Source organism: Lipotes vexillifer, unplaced genomic scaffold, assembly GCF_000442215.2.
Source record: "Lipotes vexillifer unplaced genomic scaffold, Lipotes_vexillifer_v1.1 scaffold1783, whole genome shotgun sequence".
NCBI classification, from domain to species: Eukaryota; Metazoa; Chordata; class Mammalia; order Artiodactyla; family Lipotidae; genus Lipotes; species Lipotes vexillifer.
Window position 1 is genome coordinate 37198 of NW_006777435.1, and position 24688 is coordinate 61885.

The 24688-nt window shown below is 59.5% G+C and overlaps 3 protein-coding genes across 4 annotated transcripts in view; 2 read left to right on the forward strand and 1 right to left on the reverse strand.

Moving 5' to 3' along the window:
* Positions 1–7649, forward strand: part of LOC103088880 (tubulin alpha-3 chain-like) — a 10397-nt gene extending 2748 nt beyond the window's left edge. Inside the window, exons 2-5 of the mRNA XM_007450997.1 lie at positions 2771–2993; positions 3529–3677; positions 3983–4663; positions 7275–7649. Coding sequence (XP_007451059.1) covers positions 2873–2993; positions 3529–3677; positions 3983–4663; positions 7275–7571 — 1248 coding nt within the window. The 5' untranslated portion in view covers positions 2771–2872 and the 3' untranslated portion in view covers positions 7572–7649. The remainder of the gene's footprint in view (positions 1–2770; positions 2994–3528; positions 3678–3982; positions 4664–7274) is intronic.
* Positions 7650–8228: 579 nt separating this feature from the next.
* Positions 8229–10454, forward strand: THAP7 (THAP domain containing 7). The gene is made up of 4 exons (XM_007450998.1): positions 8229–8521; positions 8839–8994; positions 9473–9613; positions 9812–10454. The coding sequence occupies exons 1-4, from the start codon at positions 8442–8444 to the stop codon at positions 10374–10376; spliced, it is 942 nt and encodes a 313-aa protein (XP_007451060.1). The 5' UTR covers positions 8229–8441; the 3' UTR covers positions 10377–10454.
* Positions 10455–12552: 2098 nt separating this feature from the next.
* Positions 12553–24688, reverse strand: part of LZTR1 (leucine zipper like post translational regulator 1) — a 13488-nt gene continuing 1352 nt past the window's right edge. The window contains exons 3-21 of one of the 2 annotated variants that reach the window (XM_007450999.1): positions 21811–21867; positions 20391–20470; positions 19911–20019; positions 19317–19400; positions 18466–18523; positions 17920–18059; positions 17260–17461; positions 16710–16865; positions 16225–16335; positions 15862–15954; positions 15679–15774; positions 15442–15607; positions 15098–15267; positions 14844–15000; positions 14071–14197; positions 13835–13984; positions 13164–13269; positions 13003–13083; positions 12607–12747 (exon numbers count right to left, since the gene is read on the reverse strand). In XM_007450999.1, coding sequence (XP_007451061.1) covers positions 12631–12747; positions 13003–13083; positions 13164–13269; positions 13835–13984; positions 14071–14197; positions 14844–15000; positions 15098–15267; positions 15442–15607; positions 15679–15774; positions 15862–15954; positions 16225–16335; positions 16710–16865; positions 17260–17461; positions 17920–18059; positions 18466–18523; positions 19317–19400; positions 19911–20019; positions 20391–20470; positions 21811–21867 — 2260 coding nt within the window. In that variant the 3' untranslated portion in view covers positions 12607–12630. Of the gene's footprint in view, positions 12748–13002; positions 13084–13163; positions 13270–13834; positions 13985–14070; positions 14198–14843; positions 15001–15097; positions 15268–15441; positions 15608–15678; positions 15775–15861; positions 15955–16224; positions 16336–16709; positions 16866–17259; positions 17462–17919; positions 18060–18465; positions 18524–19316; positions 19401–19910; positions 20020–20390; positions 20471–21810; positions 21868–24688 lie in introns of both variants that reach the window. The other variant, XM_007451000.1, reaches the window with a different exon arrangement.

Sequence of the window (24688 nt, forward strand, 5' to 3'; positions counted from 1 at the left end):
GCGCCCCCCCCCCCCCCAGCGGACAACAGCCAGGTTCGGCTGCGTAGACAAGGTTAGGCCTCCTGGAAGCCGCCTAGCTGGCGTAGACAGAACAGGAAACCGAACACCGCTCCCACCTGAAGGCCAAGATCTCGCGGGAACACCCACCTGCGCTCATCCTTTGGCGACCCCGCAGCCTTCCCGCCAAATCCACGTCCAATCAGAACGCGCCACACTCTGGGAGTCACTTGCTGGCCAATTGGGAGCGGGATTCCAGACCTTGGCCCGCCCCATGGTGCTCCAGACCAATGGGCGTTGGCGGCGGCGAGTCCTAGGAGCGCGCGGCGCGGCGCGGCAGCAGCAGTTGGGAGGCTGCAGCTGTTGAGGGCGGAGTGCGGTGGTGGCGCTCACCATGGTACAGCCGGGCGGGCGGGAGGCCTGGAGGCCGTGTCCCGGGCAGATGGGTGGGGGCCAGGTTTGAAAGGATGCCCGAGGAGCCTCGTGTGGGCGTCCGCTCCCCGAGCGCGCGGCCAGAGCAGAGGCTGAAAAGGAGAAACTGCGAAGGTGGCGTTCTCGGCCATGGAGCCACAGTTCCCACGAGTAACAACATCCGAGTCCGAGAGCCGCGGCAGTCAGCTCGCCTCGGCACGTGGTCTCTGGGCTTAGGGGAGGCAGGCAGTCCTGGCTGCAGTGGTCGGGCCGCCATGGACAGTGGGCACAGCGGGTAGGGCTGGCCTCCGAGGGTGGCGGGGGGCCGTGCTGGGGAAGGAGGTCATCTGCTGAGAAGGGGACACAGGACTTGGTCTGGAGGAACTTTCAGAGAGGAAATGGAGCCAAGTACAGAAATGTAAACAAACCAGCAATCCAGGCAAGGTCGGCAGTGCGCTCGCTTTCTGTTGACAGCAAGGAATGACATCCCCGAGCACTGCAATTCCTTTGACTGTTAGACAGTCAGATGGACGTGGCCTTACAAACCACGGAGCTCCCCAGCCGCATTTTGTAAATGAAGACATTGGGGTATTTCTTTGGATCACAGAGCTGGCTCTGATCACACTGGGTCTGAGAGAGTAGAAGGACACAACAGGCATCCTGTGAAATACAGTGGATCTGGATTCAAAGTGAATAGTGTGCATTTGCAAATGGTGCGGTTGGGCTTCCCTGTTGGCACAGTGGTTGAGAGTCCGCCTGCCGATGCAGGGGACGCGGGTTTGGGCCCCGGTCCGGGAGGATCCCGCATGCAGCGGGGCGGCTGGGTCCGTGGGCCATGGCCGCTGGGCCTGCACGTCCGGAGCCTGTGCTCCGCAACGGAAGAGGCCACAGCGATGAGAGGCCCGCGTACCGCAAAAAAAAATAAATAAATAAAAAAGTTCACTAAACTTTAGACTGGTTTCTTCTTACCCTCACCTCCGGTAGATTACTTCTCCTGGGGCTCTACGAGGGATGAATGTAATCAGTCATCGGTGTCATCCTCAGAAGGGTTTGCCACTTTCTGGAATTTGGTTCATTTATATTTCTTTGCTCTGTGATTTTTTCATTTTTTTAACTACTGGCACGGGAACAGAATTCTCTTGTGGGTGGATTTCAAAGGACTTCCGGGGTGCCGATGGAGTCCTCCTCTGGGGGAGGGATTTCGTTGTCACTAAAGATCTTTCCCAAACCGAATGCTTCCCTCTGGGATGATGTTCGGGGACTGCTGCATCAAGCTGGTCTCTCCTGCTCTGAGATTTGGTGCTTGTATAATAGAAAACAGGACTTCAAGTTCTGAGGACTGTATGTAAGTCAGAATTTAGTGTGGGTGGCACACGTCAAATTTCATGTGATCACCTCTGTGTATTTGTAAGGATGATGTGTCTAAAGTCAGACATGTGATTAGGGACTAGAGTTACATTCCCGGTAGGAAAGAAACCGTACATTCAAAATAGATACTCACAGAACAATCTTTAAGAAGATACTATTTATAAAGATACGGGCAGGGTTTAAGGAAACCACCAAAGGACAGTGCAGTATCCCAGCACTTGTGCCATCTGGGAGCCATTAACTCCTAGGCTGGAAGAGGTGAGGGGATGGAGTGCTATGAGAAGCTCAGAGGGTAGGTTTATGACAAGCGCTGACTGCTGACACTCTGTGCCCTTGTAAAGGAACTCAAGCGACTCAAGGCAGCCCAGCAGGGAGGGAGCCAGGGTCAAGGACCCCGACCACACCTTCCTCTAACCTCCAGCTCTTGCTGGTGCCTGACATTGGCTAAAGCAACCAGAAGCCAGGGGACACAGTCCACATGGGTCAGCCTCCTTGAGCACAGAGCTGGACAGAGAACAGAGGCTAGACCTAGAGGGGCAGATGAAACACACACAGTGACCACCCATGCTTGGGCCACGGTGGCCTCTGTCCCAGTCCACTTTTCCTTTCCCAACTCATTACCACTTAACCTTATCATTTGGTCAGAACACAATAAAAACTGCTATATTCTTCAGAGAATTACTGTGACTAGCTGTAACATGGAGTTTATTATTGACATTATACGGCTTGCAAAATTTTAAATAACCGAATTTTTGTATAGTAGCAAACACTTAGGTTCTGGGGCTAATTCTGGCATTCACTATCAGCTAGAGTGGTTCAGAGCAAGCCAGTTTTCACAGGGATAAAAGGGTCACATAAGTCTCCTGGAAAAGAAAATAAGGTATGAGAAAGCCCCACTCTGAAGCACATACAAACATTAAATTACATTTTGCCTGCCACACAGTAATGGCTGCCTTCAAGACAAGGGGCCTCACATGCATATTCTGGTTCGCAGCGCGAGTGCATCTCTATCCACGTGGGGCAGGCGGGGGTCCAGATCGGCAATGCCTGCTGGGAGCTCTACTGCCTTGAACATGGAATTCAGCCCGACGGCCAGATGCCAAGCGACAAAACCATCGGCGGTGGGGATGACTCGTTCAACACGTTCTTCAGTGAGACCGGGGCTGGCAAGCATGTGCCCAGAGCCGTGTTCGTGGACCTGGAGCCCACCGTGGTCGGTAGGTACCCTTAGACTTAGAAGGGGAAGCACAGGACCTTTGCTGGGTTCCTCCAGATCAGAAGCCCGAGGTAGTTTCCAAGGGGAGCTGCCAGGAGAGAGCACCTTTCAGTGGCGGCCACCCAGGAGACAACAGAATGTCACCTTAGAGCCCGTGAGACCCAGGCCACAGAGGGCGCCCGGCAAAAGTCACGCTGATGTCTAGTATGTCAGGGCCATTTCAGCAACACCCCGGGTGTAGCTGTGGGTGTGAACAAAACATGCACGCGCAGAACCGCCTGTGCAGTGTGAGCGTTCCCTCGCCTTTGGGAACTGGCCACACTGGCATTTGTTCCTCGGGTTGACTGGACCTTCCCGGAGCCATAAACAGCAGATGAGGCATGTGTATCACACGGAGACCTTTTCTGTGAGACGCTGACGCTGCTGGCCTGTGAGGCGCAGCACGTGCCTGTAGAATTGAAGGTTTCCCCGGACCTGGCCATCCCGGTGAGTCAGCGACCGTCCTTAGAGTCTCGGGCACGCTGTCCTCTCTGCAGATGAAGTGCGCACGGGGACCTACAGGCAGCTCTTCCACCCGGAGCAGCTGATCACCGGGAAGGAGGACGCGGCCAATAACTACGCCAGAGGCCATTACACCATCGGCAAGGAGATCGTCGATCTGGTCCTGGACCGGATCCGCAAACTGGTGAGAAGGGCCCTGGGAAGGCCTCCTGGACAGGAGGGGAGGCCCGGGATCTCCCCGGGACATCACTTTGGCAAAACCCAGCAGAACCATGAGTGCAGGGTCTTCCTTTCCGGTGTGGCCGCAGCGCGTCCACGTCTGTAACTGCTAAGTGTGACGCGTGTTCCCTGTGGATGGGTTGAACCTGTGTAGTGAACCTGCAGAGGAAGAGTGTGCCGTGACCGGGGCCTGTGGGGGCCCGTGGGGGCCCGTGGGGGTGGTGGCACGGCTCGTGCGGGCGTGGCCTCACAGCCTCCGCTCTCCTGCAGGCGGACCTGTGCACGGGCCTGCAGGGCTTCCTCATCTTCCACAGCTTCGGGGGCGGCACCGGCTCGGGCTTTGCGTCTCTGCTCATGGAGCGGCTCTCGGTGGACTACGGCAAGAAGTCCAAGCTGGAGTTCGCCATCTACCCGGCCCCCCAGGTGTCTACGGCTGTGGTGGAGCCCTACAACTCCATCCTGACCACGCACACGACCCTGGAGCACTCGGACTGTGCCTTCATGGTGGACAACGAGGCCATCTATGACATCTGCCGGCGCAACCTGGACATCGAGCGGCCCACGTACACCAACCTTAACCGTCTGATCGGGCAGATCGTGTCCTCCATCACGGCCTCCCTGCGCTTTGACGGCGCCCTCAACGTGGACCTGACGGAGTTCCAGACCAACCTGGTGCCCTACCCCCGCATCCACTTCCCCCTGGCCACGTACGCCCCAGTCATCTCGGCCGAGAAGGCCTACCATGAGCAGCTGTCCGTGGCCGAGATCACCAACGCCTGCTTCGAGCCGGCCAACCAGATGGTCAAGTGTGACCCTCGCCACGGCAAGTACATGGCCTGCTGCATGCTGTACAGGGGGGAAGTGGTCCCCAAAGACGTCAATGCGGCCATCGCCACCATCAAGACCAAGCGCACCATCCAGTTTGTGGACTGGTGCCCGACTGGGTTCAAGGTAGGCTGGGCGGTAGCGCGTGTTTACCTTCCGCCCACGGCAGATCCTGGGATGGGGTGCTGCCCCTCTGTGGAGGGTACCCTGTTCCAGGGCAGCTGCACTGCAGGGAGAACAAGTTTAGTAATTAATTTGCTAGGTGCCTTGATCTTTAGCAAGGACTTTATGTACCCTTATTTCTTACAACCAACCTGTAACACTCATGGGCTACTACTACTACTATCTTACAGTTTAGAGACTGAGGCTGAGACAGCTTTTAGTATCTAACAGCCTCAGGGGCAGCGAGCGATGGAGGGAGCTTTCAGGGACGTCTGACTGAAGCATGTCTGTTCTCCACATTTTCCCACTCTTGCTCAAGAAGCTTGTTGTGGTCTATGGTATCATTTTGTGTTAGAAATCATGGTTTTTAGATTTCACATTAGTTCAGTCACCAGTTGTCACTGCATTTTAGGTAACATTTATGTTTTTGTAGACAGAATTTTAAATTCATTATGCAGTGTTTTCTGTGGAGCCAAGGGGGGTTCACTGCTGTTACTCCAAACCAGACTCGGAACACTGCCTCGCACACAAAACCACACTGGTAATTAGGTGGCTCCTTCAACCGTGTTTAGTGTCACGATGAAACGTCTACCCAGAGAAAAGCAACATGTATCTGGAAGCCAAGTAACATGTTAGACCTATTGTGATCACCACGCTAAGTGCCTCACCACGCCTGGGATCGTTAACTCTGCCCCCTCTTCTTCATTAAAAGTCCTTGTTTACAATTGATCTTCCACATTAGAAAAAGTGCTAGATCCTGCACTCGTGAGCCCTGATGAGTTCCTGAGGTGTTTGGGGAGTTGCACGTTCCAGGGTCATTGCAGATTGAAAATGAAGAGAAATAGAAGCAATATGTGTGTCATCCTATTCCCATTTGGAAAGGCCAGAGCTTGCCTCTGACTACAGACAAGTTGTTGCACCCACCTGGCCTCTGTCAGCCCCACTTCAAGACACCCTGGCACAGACCATCTCTGAGGGTGTAAGACCGACAGATGCAAAGTGACTCACAGAAAAGAGTAAAGTCTATAACAGGTTTCACCAATCTGGAAATATTCATTACACCTTCCGTAAGAGGTGTGCAGACCTCAGAGGTTATAGGTGGGGGTTGAAACCTTCCATTCTTGACTTCTTTCGGTCACCTCACCATGACCTTCGGAAGGCAAGGACATCCAAGGCAGCCACAGCTGGGTGGCACTTTGCGGGGTGCTGTACCCTCTGCCCAGGCTTTCCCTCCTGGCTGAGTCTCTGTGAGCCAGTGGGGAGGTACAGGAAGTCACAGCTTCTGTCCCCACAGAGGATAGTTCTCCCTCAGATAGAGCCCGTTGAATTCTCATTGCTCTAAGTTCCTTTTTGTCAGTCTGAGTGTGATTTCACCATATGTTCTTTAATAACCAATTGCTCAGGGGTGCACTATTGTCAAGGAGTCTTTCCCATGTTTATGTTTAGTTTTTTCATTATAAAAGTGTGTATGTGGCAAAATATTAAAATGACGCAGAAGGCTGAAAAGCTGAAGTCCTCTTCCCCTTCCAGAGCTTTGTTTGTCCCTCAAGAGATAGTCTGTGCATATTCACATTACACCTCTTGTTATACGGGTGATGTTGACAGAAGGGCCAGCGACATGGGCAAAGAACATTCTTTAAAGGTAGGTGACATACTCCACTCATGCCAAAGAGAAACGGAAGCTGGCAGCACTCCCACTTGGAGGGGCTGGCTGGCCTGACCGTAGCGCTGTGTGAGAGCACCCCTCTATCAAGTCAGAACCCCCTGTGCCCTTCCCCCTGCTCATCCCAGCTCTTCTGGAGACTGGCTGTGTCCAGCTGCTGCTGGCTACTAGCTGCTCACTAGGGCAGGGAGGGGTCACAGCGTCAGCCCTCTCCCCGTTGTTTGTCCTTCTCCAGCACGATGTTCTCTGAGCTGTCAAAGACTCTAGCTGGTGTTTAATACTCTACAGGTATTTTTAAGCATAAATCGAATTCAAGTTGCTTTTCTTTTAACCAAGTATACAGTATACCTTGGACATATTTACATGCCGGGACAGATTTCTCATTCTTTTCTATGATCATACAGTGTTCTACTGTAGGGAGTGTATGATAAATTAACTAGTTTCCACAAAGGACATTTGTTTCGTTTTGCCATTTCAGATGGCGCTTCACAAAGTGAAAATATGAAGTCACCGGATATTAAATGTCGGCATATATTGGTACAAAACAAAGTACCAATTCCTACAGGGCATAATTTAAACTGGGTCCACAGCCCCCGTTTTTAAAAACAACCTACAGGGCTTCCCCGGTGGTGCAGTGGTTGAGAGTCCGCCTGCCGATGCAGGGGACACGGGTCCGTGCTCCGGTCCGGGAAGATCCCACATGCCACAGAGCGGCTGGGCCCGTGAGCCATGGCCGCTGAGCCTGCGCGTCCGGAGCCTGTGCTCCGCAACGGGAGAGGCCACAGCAGTGAGAGGCCCGCGTACCGCAAAAAAAAACAAAAACAAAAACAAAAACCTACAATTTCTGAGACCACAGTACAAACTTCACCATGAAAAATAAATAAACTTCACCATGCTTCCCTTCTCTGGCAGGTGGGCATCAACTACCAGCCCCCCACAGTGGTCCCCGGGGGAGACCTGGCCAAGGTGCAGCGGGCTGTGTGCATGCTGAGCAACACCACGGCCATCGCTGAGGCCTGGGCCCGCCTAGACCACAAGTTCGACCTCATGTACGCCAAGCGCGCCTTTGTGCACTGGTACGTGGGGGAGGGCATGGAGGAGGGCGAGTTCTCGGAGGCCCGGGAGGACCTGGCAGCGCTGGAGAAAGATTACGAAGAGGTGGGCGTGGACTCGGTGGAAGCAGAGGCCGAGGAAGGGGAAGAGTACTGAATGTGAGGGCGCGGCTATAGGCCCCCCGTCCCCCGACTGTCACGTTACAGATGTGTTTACCTATTAAAGTTTCTGTATTGAGCATAGTCTGCCCTGCGCTGCACTTCGACCAAATTCCCACGCCAGATACCTTCCTTTTCCAAGTGAATTTCTAGGGAAACGATGTTCCTCCCGGACAGAAAAGATGCAGCAGGTCCGTACGTCTGTCTCGCTACACAGAGCAGTCAACTGCCGCGTTACCCCCCGAAAAAGGCTTCAGAGTGAGGGGCGGAGAACCAGGAAGCGCTCTCCGCCTAAACAACTGGAGTCCTTCGCGCCGGCCAAGGCGCTCCTCGGGGGCCGGAAGTGGGCCGGTTCTGGTCGTCGGAGTCGCGGGCCCGCCGCGTTTGCCCCGCCCCGCACGAACCCACTCCCTCGCCCCACCCCCGGAGGAGCTGCCCCGAAACCTCCCGCCCGGCCCAGAAGAGGAACCTCTCCCGCAAGAAGCGTGCGCGCCAGCTCCGCCTGGCTTGTTCCCGTCGTAGGCGTTTCCCGACCCGGGCGGCGTGGGAGATCCCCGCGACCACTCCCCGGGCTCGCTCTGCAGTTTCCGGGGCCCGCCCCTCGGCGAACGCCGCGCACTTCCGCGTTTCTCTGGTACTGACTTCCGCCGCGAGCCAAACCTCGCGATACTTCGGCGGCGCAGCAATGGCGAGACCGTGAGTGCCGCAAGCGGGAGTCGGGAGAACAGGCTGGGACGGGGTTCGGGCGAGATCGAGCCGGGGAAGACCCGCCACGCCGGGGCCGCTTGCAGCGGGGTGGCAGCCTGGGGCGCGAAGCCCCTCCGGGCCCCGACGGCCGCCTGCGACCGAGCTCCCGCCTCTTCCCCAGATGCCGCGTCACTGCTCCGCCGCCGGCTGCTGCACACGGGACACGCGCGAGACGCGCAACCGCGGCATCTCTTTCCACAGGTTAGCGCGCGTGCGCGCCGGCGCGCGGAGGGTCCCCTACGCGTGCGTCCGTCCTGCCGCGTCGCGGAGCCACTGCGCACGCGCTTTTGTGGTCGGGGCGGGGCTTGAGTGGGAGGCTGGGTGGGGGAGCAGGGGCGGTCCGCCTGCCCGGGCCAGCTGCTTCGAGTCTTACCTACGTGATGATGTTCAGCGAGTCTCTTTTCCTCTGGAGGCCTTAGCTTCCTTGTCTATGCGCAGGCCGTGTCAGCGCGAGGTCTGGGGGCGGCATGAGCGGGGCCGGCCTTTCCCGTCTGGCTCACTGGCTTGTGGCCCCGCAGGCTCCCCAAGAAGGACAATCCAAGGCGGGGCTTGTGGCTGGCCAACTGCCAGCGGCTGGACCCCAGCGGCCAGGGCCTGTGGGACCCGGCGTCTGAGTACATCTACTTCTGCTCCAAGCACTTCGAGGAGAACTGCTTTGAACTGGTGGGAATCAGGTGAGCCTCCTGGCAGCTGACAGTGGGCAGGGCCTAGGCAGTGGGGTGGCAGCCGGCCGCTGGGGAGGTCCCCGGAGCAGCAGCCCTGGTTTCTCCATCTGGGAACCTCAGCTTCCTCTCCCGACAGACCTGGGCAGTGAGACCCACCCCCTAGGGATCACTGTGCCAGAGAGCGCTCCCTGCAACCCCAGCCCTCCCTACAAGTGCACAAACGGAATCAGTTCTTTTGGCTGGGCTACCCCGTTCTGGTGGAGCCTTTCCATACTCTTTAACTCTGAGGAGTTTTGCAAGGAAGAGATTGGTGGGGGCCTTAACTTGGCATTCCCCAGACTCATTGTTGGCAGGGTGCCTCCCACCTCCCACAGAGCTAACCCAGCAGCTTGCTGGAGTGCTGGAGGGCCTGCTGGCTCCATGCCCTGCGGGTCGGCTGGGGCGGCAGGGCTTTGTTCCACCTCATCCAGACCACTCTCCCTCGCAGTGGGTATCACAGGCTGAAGGAGGGAGCAGTTCCGACGATATTTGAGTCTTTTTCCAAGTTGCGTCGAACAACCAAGACCAAGGGGCACAGTTACCCCCCTAGCCCCCCTGACGTCAGCCGGCTCCGGCGATGCAGGAAGCGGTACGTGCTGCAACGGAGGGGGAGGTGCCCCACTGCACCCCAGGTCTGAGGGACTGGGCTTTAGGGTGCCTCACAGCAGCCTTGCTGGACAGGGTTCTGAGCCCGTGGAGTGGGTTCAGGGATGGGGGTTAGATGAGCTGGTGAAATGGGGTCGGCGAGCCCTGAGCCTGGCCTGTCAGTCTCTCTCTCTTCCCCCAGCTGCTCTGAGGGCCGAGGGCCCACAACTCCATTTTGCCCACCTCCACCTGCTGACATCACCTGCTTTCCTGTGGAAGAGGCCTCAGCACCTGCCACCTTGCCTGCCTCCCCCACCGGGAGGCTGGAGCCTGGCCTCAGCAGCCCCTTCTCAGACCTCCTGGGGCCCCTGGGTGCCCAGGCAGATGAAGCAGGCTGCAGCACCCAGCCTTCACCTGAGCGGGAGCCAGAGCGACAGCCGTCTCCGCTGGAGCCGAGGCCCATCTCACCCTCGGCCTACATGCTGCGCCTCCCGCCGCCCGCTGGAGCCTACATCCAGAATGAGCACAGCTACCAGGTGGGCAGCGCCCTGCTCTGGAAGCGGCGGGCTGAGGCTGCACTTGATGCCCTGGACAAGGCCCAGCGCCAGCTGCAGGCCTGCAAGCGGCGGGAGCAGCGGCTGCGGCTGCGGCTGACCAAGCTGCAGCAGGAGCGGGCACGGGAAAAGCGGGCACAGGCCGATGCCCGCCAGACTCTGAAGGAGCACGTGCAGGACTTTGCCATGCAGCTGAGCAGCAGCATGGCCTGAGTGAGGGCCGCCCAGCAGGGCTTCAGCCTCTTTCTCCCTCAGTATCCACCTTGAGAGGATCTGATCTGAGCTGCGTCCACCAGCCCTGCCAGATGCCATAATAAAGTGGATTCTAGAAAGAAGCGCTGCTCTCTGGCTTAGCTGGGGGCTGGGGCCCTTCCCCTGGGTACCAGGCCCGTTTCCCCAGATTGGCTGTAGCGACCAGAGGGCTCAGGCCCTGGAGTCCAAGCCCTTGGCTGTGGAGAGCACAAAGCCCTCACTGTACAGCTCTGTGTCTTGTACAGGGCTCTCTGAGGGGTCGTGTGAGTAGAGGTTCGGGGGCAATACTGGGCACCCTTTCCTTGGTACCTGGAACAGCCTTGACTTAGCCCGCTGGTCTCTGAAGACACCCATGAAACCCAGGCCAGACTCAGTTCTTTTTCAGGGAAACAACAGGCTTCCGTCCCCAGATCCAATCTGCCCAGCCTGTCCCATCCGAAAAATGGACAAGAAAGGCGATTACTGACCTGGGGTTGCTATGCTTGGCAAGTAGTGAGGGCCCCACAGTGACCATTCTGATCCCCAGAGGTCTGGGATGAGGTGTGTGGAGAGCAGAGGGCCAGGCACTTGGGCAGCAGTCCTGGTGTCGCCTCTGTCCTCATTTTCCTTCAGTTCACCTGCAACGTGGCAGGCCTCCCTGCACCTGTGAGCAGCAGCTCCGTGAGGCACTTAACCACACACTTGACCTCCCTGCTGGGCCTCAGCCACAGCAGCCGCAAGAGCACTGCTGAATTCTTTCTAGTCCTGGAAAAGGCCACACTGTGTTGTGTGGTTTGCTTTTTGGGGCCTTTGGAGTGAAACTTCATTTATTCACGTTACGCACAGAGTCAAATGGCCATTACAGGAGGCAGACACGGAGCAGGGTCGCAGGTGGTTCCCAAGCCTGCTGGCCGGCCGAGGTGCACCTTGCACAGGCCATTTCCTAGCTTGCTGGGCCTACAGGTGAGCACCCCTTGCCTAAGAATGTCCACCTGGGGCTTCTCAGCAAGGCCTGAGAGTGGCAGATGTTGCGTTTACGTGGGGCCCAACTAGAGGCAGGAAACGAGCTCTAAGGCTCAGAAGAGAGAGACTGTGTTTCCCCCAAAGTGGCTTCCTGGCAGCCAGGGCAGAAGGGTTCTTGTTCCCAGAAGAGGGGCAGAATGGTGCCTTTCCCACTGGGGTGGACTTGGCACCTTCTGTCGGGACAGGGAAGGACTCAGTGGCCTGTCCTCAGTTTCTCAGTGCAGGCAGGAGCCTACAGGGCAGCCCAGGAGCCAGGAGAGCCAGCTCCGGGCCCCCAGGGCTCCCCTTGGGTGGGGAGAGTCCAGAGGCTGGCCTGCATTCCTCCCACCAGCCCTCCCACTACGTGACTGGGGCACCCTGGGTGGGGGTGGAGAGCTGCTGGCATGAACAGAACCAGGCAAGACTGGCTTATCCTGAGCCATCGGGCCATATGGCCCAGCTTCAGCTCCAGGAGGACGGAGGGCTGGAGCCACCAGTGGGGACTGCGCAGTGAGGTTTGGGTGCAGGTAGGACTGCTGTGGCTTTAATGGAGGCAAGCCTATGACAATAAATACTTAGGGACAGATGCGGGCCTGGGGCATCTCTGACTTCTCTTGAGCAAGCCAGGGCCCCCACGCACACACAGGTGGGTGGGATCCCACAGCCCCTCTGGATGTCTGGCCCAGTCCGCAGTGGATGACCTTGCAGGCTGGGAGCTGACCTTAGGGCCCTTCACACCTCAAAATTCACCTGGAGTTGGACTCCATCTACCCAGGTTCTGGGTGGCAGGAGGAAACCCTTACACCCACCTTGATGAGGGTCTGGGGGTGCTGTGCGGCCCCCACATTGAGGGGTCTTGGCAACATGACCTAGTGGCTGGATGCACAAGCCATGCTGGGCCCCTGCTGTGTAGGGGGCCCAAAGCCAGCTCCCTGGTGGGCTCATCTCCCTCACTGGGCCCTGGCCAGGACCCCTGCCTCCTGCAGTGTCCTCACCACTAAGCCCTGGCTTCCCACCCACACCTCCACCCCGGGAGAGGGTGCCAGCCAGGATCCCGCTTCACCGTCTGCTTCCTGTGGGACCTGTGTCCTCAGCAGTGAGATGGGGCATTTGGAGTCCCCCACTCAGCTCCCTTCGGAGGCCCTGGGCACACGACCCCTCGGCCGCAGGCCCGAGCGTGGCCAGCACAGTCTTTGCAGTGGGCGAGGCAGGGCAGGCAGCACCACGTGGGCCCTCATATGTCAGCACCCAGCTCTGCGCACTGCTTGTCTGAGATGTGGGAGGCCAGGGAGTCGATGATGTCCAGCAGTAGCTGCTGGCTCAGCGAGCGCAGCGTGGGCAGCTTGGAGACCTGCGGAGGCAACCAAAGGCCAGGAGGATGGAGCCTTGTTCTTGCCAGGGCCAGGTGGCCGAGGAGTCTTCTGGGGACTTGACCAACGAGTACGGGGTGAGGATCAGCCAGTGGGTGGACAGCTCTGCCCAGTTATCCCCAGAACCCACTGCTGCACAAGGCGGCCAGGGCCCCTCCCACCTGGCCCAGGCCACTGCCAAGGGGAGTATGTCCTGCAGACGGGGCAGGCAGCGCACTGCGTGGGAGGGCCCTGACCTTGGTGAACTGGTGCACGATGATGTGGAGGCAGTGCCGCTTCATGTCCAGTGCCTGCGTCTTGTCTGCTGCCTCCAGAATCTGGAACGGCAGGTTCCCTGAGGCACTGCCCCTGCCCCATACACCGCGCAGGCACAGAGGCCCAGGGCCAGGGCAGCTACCTGCAGCACGTTCTGCACCGTCACGTTCATCTCCAGGTTTTGCTTGCAGTACGCCTGTAGCCGGTTGTTGTAAAAGCCGTAGTAGTAGGGCGCCGCGAACAGGTAGCTGAGGGCTGGTTAAGGAGCCGTGGGCCAAGAGAGCCTTCCTCCCACCCAGCTGCCCTCTTCCCCCTGGGGAGCCACCAGGGACGGTTAAGCCCGGAACCAGTGCTGCTGCCTCTTGCTCAGGTCAAGGGGGGCCCACCCACCACAACAGCCGGGCTCCCATCCAGGCAGAGCCTCTACATGGGCTTTGAACCACTCAGGGGTCCAAAGCTCCATTCGATCCAAAGAAAACCACAGGTTCCTCTCCCCAGGAAAGTACCCACATGCCCATCTGCTGAAACATCCACGGCCTCACAGAGCCCTGAAGGGCATCCTGGCCTCCCATGTTCAGAGCTCCACAGACATGACCTGGCCAGGAATCACCCCACACGGAGCCATGACCCCTTCCTCTGAACCCACGCGTCTCTCCTGACTGCAAACCTCTCTGAGCCAGCCAACCGACTGTTCCAGGGAACCCGGAAGAGACTGGACACTAAGAAGTCCTCAGGAAATCGCTTGGCCAGGCCAAGCCAGCAGGGCCCAAAGCTGTCCTGGGAATGACCCGGGAGCCCCAGAGGTGAGGATGCAGCGAGTCCTCGGGCGGCATGTTGACCTCGCCGTAGTAGATGTAGCGCAGCATGGACTCGAAGGCCTGCCTGCTGGGCACCATCTCCCCAATGGAGATGTTCACCTGGCCGTCCTCGGGCATGAAGGACCGGAACATGGCCTCAAAGTAGCTGCAGACGGTGGGCCGGCCCTTAGCAAGTCGGCCAATGCCCAGCTGCTCACCCACCCGCCCGCCCGCGAGCCACACCCCACCCACCTGGAGCGGGCGGCCAGAATGGCCTTGTGGGCTGGCCGCGGGTGCCCATCCAGCAGCAGCGTGATGTCACAGAACTCCGCGCCCGCCCCCTCCAGGTATGCCTTCATGTCCTGGATCAGAGACGTGCCTGAGGGTGTAGAGGGGGCCTGAGCCAGAGGGTGGCTTCTGACTCAGGATGCAGGACCCCAGGGCACTGCCTCCTGTGCATCTGCCCGTGTTGCCCCCCTGAACGAAACCCCCAGATCAGAGGCCTTACTCTGGCCTTTGAGGCTCTGTCCCCCCAGAGTCTGACCTTATCCTGGACTCGGCCCATTGAGCCCTCTCCTGTCCCAGTGCTGGCGCCCCCTCAGCTGTGTCACCTGGAGCCCATGGCCGAGGCAGCACAGGCCCCAGGGCCAGGGGGTGAAGGAGTCTATGAGGTCCCTTCCTGGCTGGGTGGGGATGGGACAGGGAGGCACCAAGCGTCTGAGGGCTGTGCCCACCCCTCACCAGGCCCAGATGTGGGCCCACCTAGAAGAGAAGCTGGGCAACTAATCGTGGGACCCTCAGCTCGTTGCTTGCTGCAGAACCTCATGCCTGGCGTCCCAGTCAGGTCAGCTCTCGCTGGACAGGGCCCGTGTTCCCCCAGGAATGGTCCTGGGAGATGCCGCCCTGGTACCCAGCCCGCTGAGCAGGTCTCTGCCTTGCCTGAGCCTGAGCCACCTGCGGTAGGACCCTGTGCCCAAGGTGGCTGCGCCCTGTCCACCACTCTCGGGGACCAGGTGGGTCCCTACCAATGTCCACGGGCTGGTCCGAGGGGGCGCGGGGAGGCGGCTGCTGCTTCCGCCGCACAATCTCCACGATCAGAGGAGATGAGAGGCGCTCGAACTCCTTCATCATGATCACCTGGTTGAAGTGGGACTCCTTCACCACGAAGTTCAGGCAGTGCTCCTGGACAGATAGGCCGCAGGCCACTGGATCAGGCCTCACCAGGCCTACCACAGCAGGTGGGGAGGGGACACAGGCTGCCACGGACCCCACCCCGCACCTTGAGCTGGCCCAGCTGCAGCCGGGCAGCGCTCTCACACACGACCAGCACGTTCTGCAGGTCCACGGAGGCCTCGATGTACTGACGACACAACTGCTCTAGGCGGCACAGCTGGAAGCCCAGTGCCAGCTTGTACACGTCCATGATGAGCAGCACGTCCTCCACGTGGCCTGCGCCCAAGAACTCCTGAGACTCTGGCGGGGTGTTGGGTGGGTGGGGCCCGGGCTCCCTCCACAACGAGGTAGCTCAGCCACAGGCGGGGTGAAGCCTCGGAGACCCCGGCCACCCCCTGCCAGGGTGGCCACATCCCATCCCGTTCCCTCCCGCCCGCGGCGCAGGCCGACCTTTCCGCGGGTACTTGATCTTGTCTGTGTAGAGGAACTGCATGAGCACCTCGAAGGGCCGTGCCTCGGCCTCGCGTATAGCCACACGCAGCAGGGGTGGCCGGGCCCCACCCGTGGCCCCAGCGGGGCCCTCCCTGAGTGCCGGGGCCGCCTCCTCCTCCAGCTTCTATGGGCAGAGGAAGGGGCGCTCAAGAACACCCCACGGAAGCCTCTGCCCAGGCAGTGGGCGGCCCTCACCTGGGTCAGCCGCTCCCGCGCCTGCACGATCTTCCTGCGGAGCCAGCGGCTGCGTGCCGTTACGATGGCCACGTGGCCCTGCACGCACTCTTCCTTCTGCCGGAAGAGGGACACCTTGGTGGAGGGCGGAGGACCCTCACCCTGGGGGCGGGGGCCGCCAGCGGGCACAGAAGGGCAACCCACCTCGCCCAGCACGAACTCCACGTCGCAGAACTGGCGGCTCTCCCACAGCCGCCCGTAGTCCTCGTGCAGCGTGCACTTGGGGTAACAGGAGAACTGCAGGCAGAGACCACGCTGCTGGACGGGTCCGCCCAGCAAGCCCACCACAGGCTCTGCGGGGCGCCGCCCGGCCCCCCGCCCCGGCCCCTCCCGCACTGAGGTTCCAGAGTACCCCGGCCCAACCGCCCGACCCCTCAGAGGGGCTGCCGGCTCACCAGGTGCAGCCTCGGCTCTGGCGCCAGACAAGCCCCGCCCCCGCAAAGCCCCAACACCCAAAGGGCTCGGTTTCCAGTTTCCGCCTCAGGCCGGCAGCGCGGGCTGCCCCACCTGGAACCTGTACATCTCCCCGCTGCGGATATTGTTGTCCACGGTGCCCCCGAAGATGTACATGGCGTCGGAGATCACGGCAGCCGCATGGAAGAGCCTTCCACTGGGCAGCTGGAGGGGAAGGGACAGGGCGGGGTCTCCAGCAGCAGGGCTGGCTGAGGCCTGGCCACGGCCAGCCTCTAAGCAAGGAGGGCACCGGTGGCCTGGAAGGAGGGGCCACAGGGCAGGACCCCCACCCCCCACACAACCATGCGGGGGGGCGGGGGGAGGCGGGGCCTGTGTGGGCCCACAGACAGGACAGGCCCTGTGGCCCCACCAGGTGGCAGAGGGTGCTGGGTGTCATGTGCTGCACCCATGTGGCCCGTCCAGCAGGGCATGGGCTCCCGGCCTCGCCTCACGTGCTCTGTAAGCCCTGAGCCTTGGCCTCTTCATCACAGGACCAGCTTCAGGGCGTGAGGGGTGGGCATGAGGGTGCCAGCCCTCACCTCTGAGGCTGGCAGGGTGGGCTGCCTGGTGGTGGTGCTGCCAAAGTCCAGGCCGAACACATCCCGGGACTTCTTGCAGCCGCCCCGCTCCTCGGAGCCCAGGGCAGGTGCCTCCTCGGAAGCAGATGCTCGCTCGGGCATTTCGGCTCCGCTGACCTGGGGGAGACAGGCAGGTGCACGGCCCCTCAGCAAGGGCCGGACAGGCGGCCAGAGACTGCTGCTGTCCCCGCCTGGGGTGGGGATGGGTGCTGTGGGGACAGTGTGGGGGGAAAGTGACAGGATGAGGGTGCTCCCAGCACAGCCGAGATGGGAGCCTGGCTGCGGTCAAGGCATGCATCCCGGGAGAATATCCCCAGCACAGCGCCAATGCTGGGCCATGAAGTGTTAGCCCATAGGTGGTAAGATGGAGAACAGGCCAGAGGGGCCCAGGCCGGCGTCGGGCCAGGGCAGTGTCCAGGGCTGAGGGCCCCAGGTGTCCCAGCCTTGCTCCTGCTGGCTGGCTGGAGCCCCTGGCCCTGGCCCCGCCCACCTGTGGACCAGCAGCATTCACCTCACTGTCCGAGCTGGGCTGAATGACCTCCCAGGTCTGGAAGTCCACGTCGTAGCAGTGCAGCTCGTTGGGGAGTGTGTTGTCAGCTGCGCCCCCAAACACGTAAAGGTGGCGGTCAAAGGCCACCATGGTGTGCCCGTAGCGTCGCTGTGGGGGCGGCGGAGAGCCCCGGAGCAGGTGCTCGGTGGGGATGCGTGTCCACCTGTGATGTGTGTTCACGCTGCATGTGAACCCGCAATGGGGTGGGGGTTCGTGGTCCCCTGCAGCCTCCACCCGGGCTCTGAGCCCCCCACCCCATTTCATCCTGGCACCAGCCCTGCCTGGCTCCTCGCAGCCCATCATGGGGTCCTGTCTCGCCCTCGTCCCCCAACATGGAGCAGGCAGCAGGGGCAGGGCAGGAGGGTGGCACCTGCCCGGCGAGGCAGCTGCTGTAAGGGGTGGCTGGCTGTCTTCACACTGGGGCAAGGAGGGAGGCCGCCTAGGCCCCAGGATGCTGGGCTGCAGCCACCCCCACGAGAGGCCTGTGGGGTCTCAGGTCCAGGCTGTGTAAGGGCCCTCATGGCCCCGCTCCCAAGGTGCTGGCTGTGTGTGGAGCCCACACAGGCAGCCCCGGGCACTGGTGTGGTGTGCTAACGGGGGCCTCACCAGCAGGGCACTCACGTCTTGTTCTTGAACTCGAACTGGAAGAGATTGTTGGTTATCTTGGCCCCGCTCTGGCCTGAGAAGACAAACATCCTGTCCCTGCAGACAGCCGCCGGGAAGTTGCAGCAGGAGGGCGGGATCTCACCGCTCTGGGCCACCTGTGTGGTTGGGGAAGCCATGAGCCCTTCTCCTGGTCCGGGGCCGACCCGCTGAGCTAGGGCTACATTCACTCCTGAACCTTCCGTGAGTGAGGGGTCATGGGTCCATTTTTGTGGAACAGCTTAAAGCCCCCATCTGAATGGGCCCAGTTTTGAACAGTTGGGGCTGAAGTCTTCACTACAGGTGAGACAGGGCAGTGGTTAGACACACTGCCCAGGACCCCGACAGCAGCCGCCCCCACTGTGTTCAAAGAAGAGTGGATCAGACCCAAACTGCACCAGTCACAGGCTCGGAGCCTGTAGTCACTGGGTAACCACTGCGGGGACTGTGAGAGGGCTGGGCCGGATGTCAGGAGGGACTGGCGAGGCCAAGAACAAAGCGGCCTCCCCGGCCCCAGCCCCTCACCTCCTCCCAGCATGTTAGCTCCCGGTCCTGGAGGCCGATGGTCCACATGTCGTTCAACCTGCATTAGGACAGAGGGGTTGACACCCCACAGCTGGGCTGGCGGTCAGGGTGGGCCTGGGCCCAGACAGGAGGGAAGTCTCCAGGAGGACAATGCACCAAGGGGGATTCTGACCAGGGGACTATGGAGCAGCCTTGGGGTGGGGGCTTCGGCTGCACTGAATCCCTGCTGGGCCGGGCCCCCTGGAGCCAGGAGAGGCCCTCACAGAAGCCACCACTAACCCTGCAGCACTTGGGGCTTCTGTAACGCTGAATTCCTGCGGAATGATCGTGTGCTGTTTTTGTAATCAGAAAAATACAGCAGAGCCAATGTTCTACAACAAGGAGGAAAGGTCCCATGACACAGGCAGGCACCTCTGTTGCCCTTCATGGGGAGGCGGGTCGGGTCTGAGCCCTGCCGCTGCCACCCTCCTGCTCACTCAGGTCACTGCTCACCGTGGGTCCGAGTATCCTCACCCCAGCCATTTGAGGGGCCACCACCCGACCCCTGGCTCTGATGACACCCAGCTATGGCCTCGGGGCTGTGGAGCCAGCACATCCTTGGCCAGCTGCACAGACATGGGTGGGCTCGCCACCCCCTCAGTCGCCCCAGGGGGCTTCAGGGGTGCCAGAACTTCTGTCCCCTGTGAGGGTTGGGCAGGGGCTCCACTCGGTGGCCCTCGTCCTGCCCATCTTCCTGTTCTCCCAGCCCTGTCTACACACCCACCCTCCTGAGAAACCCCTAGCTCGAATCCCCCCTCCCCAGTGCAGGAAGGCTGCTCTGTGCCTTGGTGCACTTCCGGGCTGCCACCTACCTGGCGTTGCCGTCATAGCCGGCAAAGATCCACAGCTTGTCACTGTACACTGTGGCGCCATGGGCTGACCTAGCGACTGGCAACCTGGGGCAGGAGGAGGGGGTGAGCAGGGAGGCCGCCCCGTGCAGATCTGAGCCTCATGGCCCCATGAGGCCAGGGCCACAGCCTACGAGTGCCACCGGGCCCTGGGGCTGCTGGGCCCCGGGGCTGCCGTGCCCACACCTGGTGACTGGAGCTCTGGGGACTCCAGCTGGGCCACTGGGAATAAGGGACAGTGGCAGAGGCTGAACTCATGAGGCCGGAGCAGCTGGACAAGGATTCATATGTCCAAGGGCACAGAGCCCCTTCCCAGCTCCCACCCAATATCAAGGGGGTGCATGCAAAACAGGGCCAGAGAAGTGCCATCCACAGTACACTTGTCCCTTCTACCCTCTGGAAGGAGGGTATCTAAGAGCCAGGGGAGGCGCAGACAGGAGCGCCTTGGCAGTTAACGCCCATCATCTGTAATTCTACAGAGCTGATCCAGGCCCGCTGCCCCCCGAGACCCAGCACGGCAGCCTGCACAACCCCAAAGGTCTCAGCAAAGTCTCTCACCGTCCTTCAATTTTCCACTCCGTCCACTGGCCAGTTGCAAACTTGTACTCAAAGAGGTCATTTTTATTCTTCAAGTTGGAATTGGAATAAATGTCCCCAGTGTAACCCCCTGTAAAGGGAATGAGAAGCCATCGCATCCAAAGGCAGCAACTCAGTCATCAAACCCAGGGGGTGGGGGCAGGATCTAGCCTCAGTTAAAATGTACTCTGGGAGCCCTCTGACCCTCGGGGGCACCTCCTGCCTGCCTGCCCCTGCTCGAGGCTCTGGTGACAGAGGAGCAGAACCCCATGTCCTGCCCCTGGTTGGGGGACACCAGCCTGGCCACAGAGGCAGACGGCTCCACCCCCAGGAGATCAGGACAGTCAGGGAAAGGGGCCCATGAGAGGGCTCAACCCAGCCCAGGAACTCAGAGGACAGTACACAGAGAGTCTGGCCAAGCACAGCACATGGTTGAGGCTTGATGGGAGGAGGGCCGCTCACCAAAGACGAACATGCTGCTGCCATAGACGACGGCCGAGTGGTGGTAGCGGGGAGCAGGAGGGGTCCCAGTGGTGAAGGCCCTGGTGGGGGGAGAAGGGGCAGTGGGTGTCGGCAGGGGGCAGCCCCCCTCACCCCCAAACTTCTTTTTGCTTTTGTATTTTGAGGGTAATACCTGTCTCGTTATAGAAACCTCAAAATATTGCCAATAAAGAAAACCAAAAAAACCAGCACTGAAACATATGTATAATTCCTTTGCCAGAAACCACCATCCACACCTTGAGTGTGCCTCCCCACCACCTTTCCCAGGCATATTTATGCATCTGAGTAATTGTTTTAAATGGAATCATGTGGTAGATGTCCTTGCTACTCTGGAACCATCCACACCTGCATCCCCACAGCTGCACCATATTCTGCAGCATGGGTGGTCCACACATCTTATTTATTGAATTAAAAACCGGTTTATACTGCTTTCCTGGGGCTGCTCCTTTTCAGAGTTTTATACTTAAGCAATTTTTAACAAAGAATTATAAGGTCTTGAGAGTGATTTTTAAATTAATCTGTAACTCTTGGACACATTTTACAATCAAGTGTGAGAGAAACAACACACAAACTTCCAAAGGAATCCAGCACCACCCAGGTGTCTGGGCAAGGGGTGATGCCACCTGTTGGGCCACATTCAGCAACTGTGAGTACTGGGCGTGGACATCCTCCTCTGTCGAAGGGGGGCACTGAGACCCCACCCCAGAAAGCAGTGCCCAGAGCTGCTGCAGAGCCTGGTGCCGAGGGGCTCCTGCACAAGGAGCTGGCACAGCTCAGGAGGAAGCCCAGCACCTCCTAATCCTGGGATCTTTTTCTCTCCTCAGCTGTGAGCTGCTCCCAGCAGGGGCTGGACTGGAGCAGATGGGCACAAATGTGCAGTGCTCAGAGATGGCAGGTGTCATGCCCAAGACCACACAGCTGGTAAGGGAAGCCAGGACCTACAGGTTGCCCACTGCCTGTGTGGGGTCTCCTGCCAGAGGATGGGCCCCACAGGGCAAGGAGGGCAGGGGAGCCGCTGCTGCCAGCCCCTGGGCGGCACCCTGCAGCAGCAGAGACCATCCTGGAATGCCCCATCAGCCCATGGTCCCCCTGTTGGCTCCAGGAGACAGGCCTGGTGACTGAAGAGCTCTCCTGAGGCAGAATTGAAGGACCCACAGCTGGATCAAATAGATCCCCTTAAATAACAGGATCCAGAAAAACCAATCTCAGCCACAGACCAGAAAAGAAAGCCAGGAAATAGGATCACTAAGAGCAGTCCTAGGCACTGTCATCTCCTCCTCAAAGCTTCTCTATCTCTCCGTGAGCGGGACCTGGCTGGCAGTCAGGCCCCAGTGGTGCTCCGTGTCTGGAGAAAAACAGGGCTGGAACCGGGGACACCCACCTGCACCAGGAGCAGTCCTTCACGTCGAAACGAAGGAGGTCGTTGAGCATCGTCTTCCTGAAAGACAGCCAGGGACCCAGGAGATGGACACTGTGCCCGGGGGTGGGGGCAGCTGTTTGGGGGACTCAGCCAGGGCCAGGCAACCAGCTGATGCCAGAGGGACCAGAGAGGTGACCCCAAAGGAAGCTCCCCAGCTGGTGCGGGACCAGCCTGCCTGGGGTCAGGACTCAAGCATGATCCCAGGCTCCTCACGCCTCACCCCCTGTTCCAGAATCCCCACCCACACGCCCACTCGTGGGCTGCAGCACCCCTTCTCCGAGGCTGCACCATACGACGCAGACGCTGGCTCACATGTCAGAGGAGGCCCCTTGCCTTCTCTCTCTTCCTGCCACCTCTTTATTGCAAAGCTAATGTAATAACTACATTGAAGATACAATAAAGCAGGGCTTCCCTGGTGGCACAGTGGGGTAAGAATCCGCCTGCCAATGCAGGGGACACGGGTTCAAGCCCTGGTCCAGGAAGATCCCACATGCCGCGAAGCAACTAAGCCCGCGTGCCACAACTACTGAGCCTGCGCTCTAGAGCCTACGAGCCACAACTACTGAGCCCAACTGCCACAACTACTGAAGCCCGTGCGCCTAAAGCCCGTGCTCTGCAACAAGAGAAGCCACCCAACGAGAAGCCCGTGCACTGCAACGAAGAGTATCCTCCACTCGCTGCAACTAGAGAAAAGCCCGCGCACAGCAACCAAGACCCAACGCAGCCAAAAATAAAAATAAATTAAAAAAAAAAAGATACAATAAAGCAGAAAGCAAATCCACTGGCCATCCCACCACCTAACAAGACCTGCACGTTGGGGTGTCCCTGGTGGTGCAGTGGTTAAGAATCTGCCTGCCAATGCAGGGGGCACGGGTTCGAGCCCTGGGCCAGGAAGATCCCACATGCTGCAGAGCAACTAAGCCCGTGCACCACAACTACTAAGCCCGCGCGCCTAGAGTCGGTGCTCCACAACAAGAGAAGCCACCGCAATGAGAAGCCCGTGCACCACAACGAAGAGTAGCCCCCCCAGCCACAATTAGAGAAAATCCACACGCAGCAACGAAGACCCAACGCAGCCAAAAATAAATAAATTTTAAAAAAAAAGACCTGCATGTTACCACCTAGCCCTTATCAGTAAGAGGGAGAAGGGCATCCACCCAACAGAAGCCCAGCACCCCAGCCTCCTCAGTTAGCCTCCGCCTCCAGGAAACAGCCTGGGAGACCAAAGGGCCTGCCTGAGGCCACGGAGCCAGGGCGCTGGGGCTGGGAAGCAGAAGCATGACTGTAGCCCCTCCCCTTTCTCATTTGTACCTGCCCCAGCTACATGAGCACCTTTGTAGCCAGTCTATACAAAGTTGCAACTAGAATGAGACAAATTCCTATCCTGTTTCTTAGTGTCACATTGTACAGAAAATGTTTCTGCTCCTCGCTACACAGTTGTCACTCAAACTCCACCTGCTACAGAACACTCCAGGGGGATGTCCCCACCCGCTGCCCTGCGCTGGACACCAGGCCTATTCTGGTTCAGGGGATTCTCATTAAGGCTGCAGTAAACATCTGTGGGCGGATGCCTCTTCCTCATTTTATTCCTTCAAGTGACAAACATTTATTGAATTGTCTGGGTGCTGGAATACAGGTCCAGCCCCGGCCAAGGAGACAGACATGAAACATCTGTGTGCCCTGGGGGCCAATGGAGCCAGTAAGAGGTGCAGAAGGGGAGGGGGCGCTGCTGGCTGGTCCGGTTACTCCAAGGGGTGGGGGAATGCCTCACTCACAGGAGATTTAGAGGAGGGTCAGGAAGGGTGGGAAGCAGGGAACAGCCAGCAAGAGGGGCTAACCAGGAGGATGCTTGGTGCAATCAGAACACCGCAAGGCAGAGGTGTCACCCAGTGCAGCACAGACAAAGGCAGGGGAGCCGTGGGTGCAGATGCGGGCAGGGCCTCACAAACTGCCAGGAGGGCTTGCATTTTTACTCAGAGGGAACCATCCCAGGGTTATGACTCAAGAAGGAACACACTCTAGCTGGCTGCACATGGGGAGGGAGACTGAGGGAGACAGGCTGGAAGCCAGGGGCCACGCCCAAGAGACCCTTCTACCCAGTCTGAAGGTCCCCGTGGGGGCTTGCCCACTCTGTCAGCCCCAGGTCAGCTCCTCCAGGGAATCCTGCAGGACCATGGCTGCAGCACCAATCAGAGGCCAGCCCTGCCTGGGCTACAGGCCAGAGCCTATGGTTGAGAGGCAGGGACAGGACTCAAGGGCAGGATGAGTGTGTGCAAACACCACACCCTCAGCACAGGGACACCTCTGTCCTCAGCGTCTCACAGCCCTATGCTCACTGACCCTCAGGAGCACCCTGCAAAAGCAGGTCAGAGGCCCACCCCATTCTACAGAGGAGACCAGGGTGCAGTTGGTGGCTTTAAGCCACCTGCCCCAAACCACAAAGCTGTAACCTGAACTGAGCCCTGTCTGTCCAGGAGCCCAACTTCAGCCCCACATCCAGCAGGCTCCCAACCTTCCAGAGCCCTGGTGGGCATCCCTAGCCTCTCCTGAGCACATGAAGGGGTTGACGAGGGACGGAAGCCCAGTGGATGCCGGGCAGCACAGTTCTACACTCTCCTACTGCTGGGTGGTTGCCCACACTGACCCCTCTGCTTGGGACACGCTTCCTCTTTTGCCTGGCTCACTCCTACTCATCTTTCAGGTCATCAGCCCCCCAGTAAGGCTTCCCTGACCAGACCGGACCAGACCGGACCCTGCCTCCTGGTGCAGAACAAGCCTGCCTGCTGTGCCCGCACCCTGCACTTGATGTGGTCCCGCCCTCGCTAAGACAGCTCTTTCC

Coding starts and splice junctions, on each gene's coding strand:
- THAP7 (XM_007450998.1), top strand. CDS start 8,442: ATGCCGCGTCACTGCTCCGCCGCCGGCTGCTGCACACGGGACACGCGC. Junction 8,522..8,838: donor CGCGGCATCTCTTTCCACAG/GTTAGCGCGCGT, acceptor GTGGCCCCGCAG/GCTCCCCAAGAAGGACAATC. Junction 9,614..9,811: donor CTCCGGCGATGCAGGAAGCG/GTACGTGCTGCA, acceptor CTCTTCCCCCAG/CTGCTCTGAGGGCCGAGGGC.